This window comes from Rhagoletis zephyria, unplaced genomic scaffold, assembly GCF_001687245.7.
Source record: "Rhagoletis zephyria isolate East Lansing unplaced genomic scaffold, Rhagoletis_zephyria_1.1 Rzeph_scaffold_19201, whole genome shotgun sequence".
In the NCBI taxonomy this organism is placed as follows: domain Eukaryota; kingdom Metazoa; phylum Arthropoda; class Insecta; order Diptera; family Tephritidae; genus Rhagoletis; species Rhagoletis zephyria.
The window spans coordinates 1-9362 of NW_016176261.1; the positions used below are offsets into that span (position 1 = coordinate 1).

Consider the following 9362-nt stretch of genomic DNA (forward strand, 5'->3'; position numbering starts at 1 on the left):
CGTTTTTTTTTAAAAAAAATTTATCAAGCTCTTAAAAAATCACCCGTTATCTTCGTTGCTGGTGTTCGCAGGAATGAAACGTGTAAGTATGGGTTAGCGAGTGTGCAATTAATTTTTATTAGTTAACTCTTTTACGCGCAAAGCAATGAAAACTAAAATGAACTAAAGTGCTTTTAAACTAATGGAGTTTTTTTTATTTATTTTTTTTTATTTCTGTTTTCAGCATCGTAGCGCGTTTCTGTTGCCTTGGATCGTTTTCATGCTGTGCGATGTGTTAATTGAACTTTTTCATTTGGTTTACTTATCCATAACACAGATGGTTAATTTCGATCCAGTTGTAGGCTTCATATTTACCATCGATTTTTTTATTATGTGCCTGAATGTAAGTTGAAATTTTATATGTATGTATGTGCATATATTTAAGGACGCGTAACAATCATTTTTGAGTTGTGATTGAAGTGCAGAAGAATGAGAAATTAGCACAATAATGTTTACTTGACCTGTCTCTTTTTTTAAGTCAAAATAAGCCAAAAGGCTCAACCGTTTTCATTAATTGAGGCATTAAGAATTCTGTCACAGGATATGTTTCGGTTTAGTTAGGATTTTCGTTCGGGTATACCGCAGCCGTTGTTGGGGTGATTAATGAAATTTTTTGCTGTTACTTAGGGTAAATTAGCTGTTTACCCTTTTGCAGGTTGATTCAAGTATTTACATCTATTTAAAAGAGTGCAAACATTTTTTCACTCAAAGTTGTTTAGTTTTTGCATACAAACAAGTAGCCAGCGGCATTAATAAATTTCCAAAGAAAATGTTTTAAGTAGTAAGAAAATTAAAATAAGATTGTTTTCATAATTATTACTATGTTTGTGGCGCATACAACCCAACAGCGAATGGAATGCATTGCGCATCGATGCCTCACTGATGAAAAGTAATGGCACTTTTCTATTGAAGTATGCATTACATTTAATATTGCATTTAACCACTAAAATACTTTTTGGCAAAATGTAATGCAGCTTATGTGATAATGATATGTATATAGAAATGTCTAGCAAAAGTTTTTTATCAAAATGTAAGGCATATAAAATAAGGGTTCGACATCAATTGCCTGTCAATCGGTGAAAGTACTTCGAAAAAAATTTGAGTAGTATTTGATACATTGGAAGTGATTACGTTTGAGAAGCACTTCATGCATATTTTAATGCGATTGCATTACTTTGGAGTCGACTCTGGAGTTGGTGGCAATCGCATTTTCGCTGCTGGGTATATTTACATGCATACGTTCGCAAATTTATTCATACATTTCTACGCCAGCCCTCTTATCTTATTCCTTTTCATATCGCTTCCTTCTTTATTGCTGCTTAGACGTATTGTCTGCTGTGCGTGATATCACAATATCAAAATTACCTGCAGGGACGTGGATATGCGGATCAACAGATGCGGGTAAGCATTGCCGAGAATTCGATATGCGGGGTGAAATTCCACATTTTACATGTCTATGCATCTATTCTGGGAATTCGTTCACTTATATATACATACATACATATGTACACACATGCATATGCATCGATTGGGGCATGACTTTTAGCTTGCATACATATGTACATATTTGTGGGGTAAATAATACCCGTTTATGTTTAATAAAAGTTATTCTACATGTGAGCCGTTTATTTTGAAAATGGCATAAGACACCTTTTCAAAAAATCTAGTTAATAATAACACAAGTTACAATTTAACGGTATTTGTTAATTAAAACAAATTTGCGTTGAAATGTTAAGAACTACTGAGGTTTTGTTGGAGAGAAGTTTTACTAATCAGCGGCATAACGAAGATGCTTATTTTGAAAGTGGCATAAGTCAGTCAACAAAAAAAAAACAAGTTAATCATAACATTGATTACACCGAACAAAAATCAATTTTAGACACACAAAAAACTAGCAGCCAATTTCGCGAAGGCAATTTAAGAGTAAAATGATTTTAATTTTTTGAATTTCATATGGAAATTTACAGAAAATAAAAAATCATTTTCCATTTAAATTGCTGGTGAAACCGCTGTAGGTGCCAAATAAAGTGAAACTGCGTGTTTTTTTTTTTTCTCTGGCGTCCAAATTTTTTTAAAGACTTTAAGGTTTCAAAGATGTGATTAATTCCAAAATTAATTTAAAAAATGCAATGCAATTTATAATATGTAGCAATATGGTTACCAAATAAATAAGAAAATTGTGTGAAATTAAAAAATATTACAGTTTTTTTTTCATAAAGACGAATTAGTATTGAAAATGTTCTTCTAAAATTGTGTCCTTGCGTATCCTTGCAAATTTGGTGTGTTTATTTTTTTGAAAAAAAAATATAGGATAAGGATTAATAGACGCATGACCATATCCTCGAATTTCGTCCTTGTACTTTAATAGCTTAAAAGCATAAAAATAATTAAAAGGACATTTTCAATACCAATCCGCCCTTGTAAACCAAAAAATTTTATATTTTTAAACGTAGGTTTCCTTTTTTTATGTATGTATGTATCTGTTGAAGAACTAGCGAATAGGAAACACACAGTTTAAATTTAATAATTTCTTCGTTTTTTTTTTTTTTAAACATGGGAAGGAAATTATGTTACTCATACGCCATGTATCTACGCGTTAAATAAAACTTAAGCTTAAAAACCCGCTTTCAAGAAAAATAACAAGAAATATTTTTCATTATTTCTGTTGCTCGAAAAAGCATTTTGTTTTTGTAAATTTTCTTGAAGAAATAAATATACGATAAAATTTTTCTTTAGAGCTGCAAACTGGTTTAAAAAAATTTCAGAGAAGAAAATTTCTTTTTCTTCAGTTCTTGTGCGTCAGCTTATATGAATTTTTCGTTTTTTTCTTGAGAGCTGTGCACAGCCCTTCAATAGGAAAACCATGGTGAAATTATACCGAGTGTAGTACTAAAAGCGAGAAGAAAGCTTGGACACTATCTTATTTGAAAATTTGGCTTGAAAAATTTCTATAGCCATAAAAGGCAACCAGAAGCTGCTTAACAGCCAGGAGCCCTGACTTGACACTTTTCTTACTATAGCTGAGTTTTCAAACAAGAAAAATTTAAACCAAACAATCTGAATCGTATGTACAAACTTATAAAAATAAAAAAACGCCTAAGAAGATCGCTTGTCTGCATCCGTTCCCCACGCGCCCAGAAAAACATTGAAATATTTAGCAAATGAATTGGCATTCTTTGAGCCCGTCTGTCTCCACATATGACCAAGGTACTCCTCTCTCTTTCCTCGGTGAGACTGACTCGAAAGAGCCTTTCCAAGTCAACTTATCGGCCACGTAAATGGTTTTTTGCAATATTATTGCGGCCTGGCACCCAAATAAATCTCACTAGAAATGCACTGTGAGCGAGTCCAAGGCCCTAATTCAGTGGCGCAGATGGCTGCGTACCAGGAAGGAGGTGTTAATGGGATTGATTATTCGTTAACGAACTTTAAGGAGGCGATTAAGGGTATTAATTAATTATTATCTATAATTTAAGTTTGCTGCCATATTCACAGTTTTAACTGTAAATTACAGTTTTTCGACCATCTTACAGCCAATTTCAGGAAAGCAATTTAAGTTAAAAATGATTTTAATTTTTTGAATTTCATATGAAAATTGATGGACAATAAAAATCATTTTCAACATAAATTCAGTTTTTTCTTAGAAATCTATATATTAATACGCTAACGAAATCCCATACAAATCTATTCCTCCCTACTGCTCCTATGTTTCTCAACCGATTTGAATGATTTTTCTTTTGTTCGAAAGGTATTTCAAAGGGGAGGTGCGCATTTTGTTTGTTTTTTCAGTAGGTGGAGTGGGAGTGGAGTTATTCCGAAAAACTTCCTTTATGGTCCGATTTGCTTCAAATTCAAAATGCATATTACTAACATCAAGAGAAATACACCTGCAAAAAATGGACCCGATAGGTGGCTCCAGAGCCGAGTTATTCCAATTTCCGTATAAGCCTATGAATACCTGCTTTGGTTTCATCATCTACTATCTATATATTAATACGCTAACGAAATCCCATACAAATCTATTCCTCCCTACTGCTCCTATGTTTCTCAACCAATTTGGATGATTCTTCTTTTGTTCGAAAGGTATTATTTTCCGGTAGGTGCCCGATTTGGTTTCACCATCTATGAATTTTTAAATTATTTAACAGAATGTATATTACTCCACCAAACAGTATGTGTAAGCGAGCTAGACGATTAACAGGTGCTGGTGGACCTAAAACACTTCCCTGGCAAAATGAAAAAGTGTGTGAAAAAAGTGAAGTGGTCGAATTTCGACAACGGGGCGATACTAGTTTATATTAAAGACTTATCAACCGTTGTGTAAAAGGTCACCGATTCTTCCTTTTAACCAGCCAACGAAAAAAATAATTAGTCTAGTCACGTAGTGGTCCATGTTATCAGGGATAAGCCGAAGCCTCTAAATAGTTAGAATATCCAGTCCTGAGTTAGTTAAGCACGCGACGCGAATTCAGTCATGCTACGGCAGCCATACCTACAAAGTCCACTGGTAGGACAGCTACTATAGCTGTCTCTTGTGCCTTCCAGCAGACGAGGACTATATAAAACATTATGAGCTTCGCTATGTTTTCATACACCCAAGAAATTGCCTTATCAGAGAGGCTCCATCTCTTCTTCATTCTGTCCTCAATGTTAAGGATGAAACGGAAAAACGGTTGTACGGGGTTCCATATACATACATATTTTGTATAATGAAAGAATGTTTATTGGTTTGTTTAAAGTTTCACCCTTAAATCATGTTTCAAAGAATTCAGAGATATTTTCTTTCCCGTTATTTATTTAACATTTATTACCTGTTTTCTTTTATCCCAGACGGAAATTGTGATAGAAACAGTGGATGGCGAAGTGACGGAGAGGCAAAGCTGTCTGAAAACAACAAAAATGAACAAATCGTTGGCAAGTCCTTATATAACGACGAACCCGAACACTCATATTTCGACGATACCAGAGGAAATGGATCAGAATTACAAAATTCGTACAAGCTCAGGTAATTAAATTGCTTTTTGCCAAATGCGACAATACTTATAAACATATGTATTTAGAGCAGTGCTTGAAAGGATATTTCCAGCGCAATGAAATCAAATTTTCTTTGAATTTTTCATTTATTCAAAGCAACGATAAGCAATTTATTATAATATAGAAAAGTATTTTAAATTTGGTGATAAAAGTAAGCTTCTTAAAATAAAAGTCATAAAATTCGTTTCGTCAATCACAATTCCACATAATTTCACATAGACATACATACATATAAAAACTGTAAATAAACTTTAAGGAGCAATGACTTTTGAACGCCAAATAGTTTTTGAACCAAAAATATTTTATTGCTGTCATCCATCAAATTAAACTCAAACTATTTGACCCCGTAGCCCTCATAATTGATTTACGCTGATAAAAGGTCTCGTTAATCACGTCAAAATGAGATCGAAGCATAAAGCTGCGGAAACATCAACAATACATAAACAACACATGTACTACACACATACTTATGTATGTACATATGTATATATGTATGTATGTATGTACTAAATGGGAGCCACAATTCTGGCCACAAACTGAAATTGCTCGGTTTTGGTTGTTTGTTAAGTAGGCGAAAAACTTTGTGTGTGCAAAGTGAGCACGTACAAAATCGCCAAAAGAAGGAGAATGGCTCTGATAGATTGCCGAAATCCTTCCGAAATATTAACTAGGGCAATTTCGCAAATTTAAACCCTGTAGAGAAGCGCACTGGTGCCGAACTGGTTCGGTTCTAGAGAATTTAGAACCATGACTAGTATGCGTTAATTCTCTTTTGCATGCAAGCAACTGGAAACGGTTAGAAATGTAGTTTCTAAAAGTAAAATAAAATACAGGTTTTGTAAAAGTACCGGAACTCGCTGCCTTTCGGCTGCTGAGGATCTAGTTACTATCAGACTGCTTCGTGTTTGACGATAAAGAACTAGTACTGAATTAGAAAATTGATTCACTAATTCGGGCTTTCCATGCAGGGAACACATAGATATGTATGCATAAGTATTTGTTTGTGTACAAATTTATTTCTCGGAAGTTCCAACGAAAGTTCGAGCATTTATGCTGCAGCAGTAAAATAATTGTAAAGCACGCTGAATGGGCCAATACCAATAAGTATGTATATCTGACGATGATCGATTTGTCGGCCTTGTGGGTGACTTCAAAGGGCTTGTGATACGGATAAGTCTTCGGTACTATCGCAGGATATCAAGCTGGCCAAGTCTTGATTGCAACTGTTTGCGCTGCAGGTCCGCTGGTTCGTTGTACTTATTTGAGAGAAACAAACTTTTGAAATTCATTGCGGGCTTTTTCTGCTATTGGAGAGCTCGGTGGCAATGTGGCTCTAGTTGAGGTTGAGGTTGCTTGTGGCGTCCTTTTTGAGAAGCTCTTTTCGTTTTATACTCATAACTGAACGAACCCTTTCGTTCAAGCATCCATTGTAACCGAGGCGGACAAGCTGTCCAGCGAAGGTTGCCCGATATACGTAACCTTACGCTCACGTCAACACTTTTTCCGACTTTCATGACCAGATTAAGCCTCGCTGATCCTCCGTAGGGGTCGTATGACACCTTGAGCCGGCATTGAAAGTCGAAAGAAAAAGAGTACGAACAGAAATTTTTGGTGAGGTGGATATGCAAGGTAACTCATAATAAAAAGGAAAATGCTCTTTAAAATGTATATCCTACTATAGGATATTGAAAAAAATTTAAACTTAAATGAATACCCTATCTTGGCTATTTCTGGAGCGTGGTCAGAATTGAATTTTTCATACCCTTTAACCCCTATTCAAAGTAGTCTTTCATTACAATTTTATTTTATAAATGAACCGACCCGATCTAATGTATACAATACATACATGCACGCGTCCAAATATTTCCACATGTATAATTATATTGTACTTGTGAGCAATGAAAAATTATATTCCCGCAAAAACATGACAAGCAAAAATGTATGTATATGTATGTAGATATGAGCGCATACATGATTGCAAGAAATAAATATTTGTTTAATGTGTCTGTATATATTTGCATATACTCGAAATGATAATGTGCTATAAATTTGTGCATAGTAACTTCAAGACAAGGCCCAGGTTTTCATTTGGTTTTTTTTTTTAACTTTGCGCGCTTTTCATGGACTCACAAATTTCGTATTAACAGATTTTTATTAACAAAGGCTACGCCACACACAATGTACATTGTACATATATATAAACACAATTATTGCACCCAACTACCGTATACACGTGTGCGTATATATATATATGTTTATATATATGTATCTGGGATTTGTTTGTATAACTAATTCCATGTTTGCAGCAACGTTTTCCTGTTTCCTGTTGCCAGCTGTTTGTGGTTGTTCGGGCCATACGCGTTGGCATTATGGCAAGCTGTCAACGCACAGTGGGAGAAATGGTCAATTTGGCGGCGTGAAATTTAAAATTTTCGAATCTCACTTATATTTTTTTTACAACTAACAAGCCAACGGATTTGATGTTGTTTTTTTTTATTTTAGTTTTTTAATATTTGTCCAGTTGTGAGCGTTCAAACTTAGCATATGTATGGTGCAGCAAGTGCATTAATTATTTTCGCGCTTTTTGCAGTACAAAGTTTGTGTACAGCAAAGATTTTATTTTTCTTATTTTCTATTTGGATTAGAGGTTTAATTGGAATTATTAGGATGTGTTAAATATAATACAATGTTCGTGGCCTGTGCTTATAGGTTTTAGTGCTTAGTCGTGGTACAAAATGGCCTTTCTGCTAAATTTGTTTAGCATGTGTAACCCAATCTTCTATGGAATAAAACTTGGGCGGATTCGAGAGGATTCGCCGCAGTATTTTATTTGTTTTCAGTATGATCTATAGTCTATGTTAAGTTGAAGAATTAGGTGCAGGTTTTTGCAAATTTTTGATTTTTTTTTGTTTTTTAGGTACAATTTCAGAGTCAAAACGCACCCTTTTTTTATTTGGACACAGTAAACCAATACCAACAAAAAATTATTACACCTAAAAATTGTTATTTTTTCGAAGTTATTAACAAGGCGCCGCCAGATTGACCATTTCTCCCACTGTGCAACGTAGAAAAAAGGCATACAAGTATACAAGCCTGCACATATATACATATGTATACATGTATGTATGCATTAACAAAAGAAAAGGTCATGACCTACATATTTATATAACCTTATTGGTGAAAATGTTTTGTTGGGCGAAGTAAACGCAATGATTAATTTTAGTTGGCATTAAGCCCCGGGGCAACACCTTAACACATGTTCATATATAATGTATGATGTGTGTGTACCAACATGTGTATGTGTAAGCTTCGGAAACAAATTTTATCAGTTCAATTACAGGCAATTTTCGGACAATCAAACACCGGAACCCAAGCTTATTATGAGCCATTAGTGCGCAGATTAAGGTTAATAAAAAAATATGCAGTTCTGCTGTTGGTAATTGCCAATTATGCGTCACATACATCATATTATATGCGAGTAGTATACATACATACTACATATGTTTGTATTATATTAGCATGTAGGCACATACAGGTACTACATGGAACCAAGAGTAAAACACGAAAAAAATTCGGTGCTCTCCGAGCGGATTAAAAAATTTCATCTGAGTTATTTTGAATTGAATTATGTGTGTACTACCTAAATATTTTGCGTAAATGATGGGTTAATCTTCATCGGTTTCATTTCTAGTTCTCCCCTGTCCTCGCGATGAATTCATAATAATGAGCTTTTTAATGCAATTTTCGGCATGCCTTATATCCAGTCCAGTTATTCCGATATTCCGAAATTCCGCTGCATAAATTATTTGCTAATGTATGCAATTACGTATGTATGTATGTATGCCTATTTTCAGTGCATTCCTAAACGTTTCAATGGATAGCTTTGGATTTTGAATTATTGCGAATATGCACATAACGGTTTAAGCATAAAAAGTGAGAAATATTTTAATGAAAAAGTTGGCAAGCCAAGTTTCATCTCCGCCTGCTACTTATGTACATTGTAGAGAAAGACCTGCCATAGGGCTGGGGTAGCCTAATGTTCCTGCATGTGGTATGTAAATGTGTAGTTATGAAGGAAATCCAATCAGCAAACGAAGGAGTAAAATAATATGCAAAACACTTTTCCTTTTCTGGAAATCATAAGAATTCCTTGTGCGATTCATTAATAATTTTTTTTTTAATGTATGGAATTTCAAAATAAATCTAATGACCTCAAGTGAATAATTTCTAAAACATATATGTGGTAGAGCTGTCAAACTATCGACGATACTATCGATAGTATCGATAGT

General features: G+C 34.4%; 1 protein-coding gene across 1 annotated transcript; it reads left to right on the forward strand.

Moving 5' to 3' along the window:
* Positions 1-223: 223 nt before the first annotated feature.
* Positions 224-5044, forward strand: LOC108380421 (uncharacterized; the record flags this gene model as incomplete). Its single annotated transcript, XM_017636790.1, has 3 exons — positions 224-382; positions 1363-1440; positions 4870-5044. Coding segments are annotated over 3 exons (412 nt in total), but the record flags the coding sequence as incomplete, so codon positions are not given.
* Positions 5045-9362: the final 4318 nt, after the last annotated feature.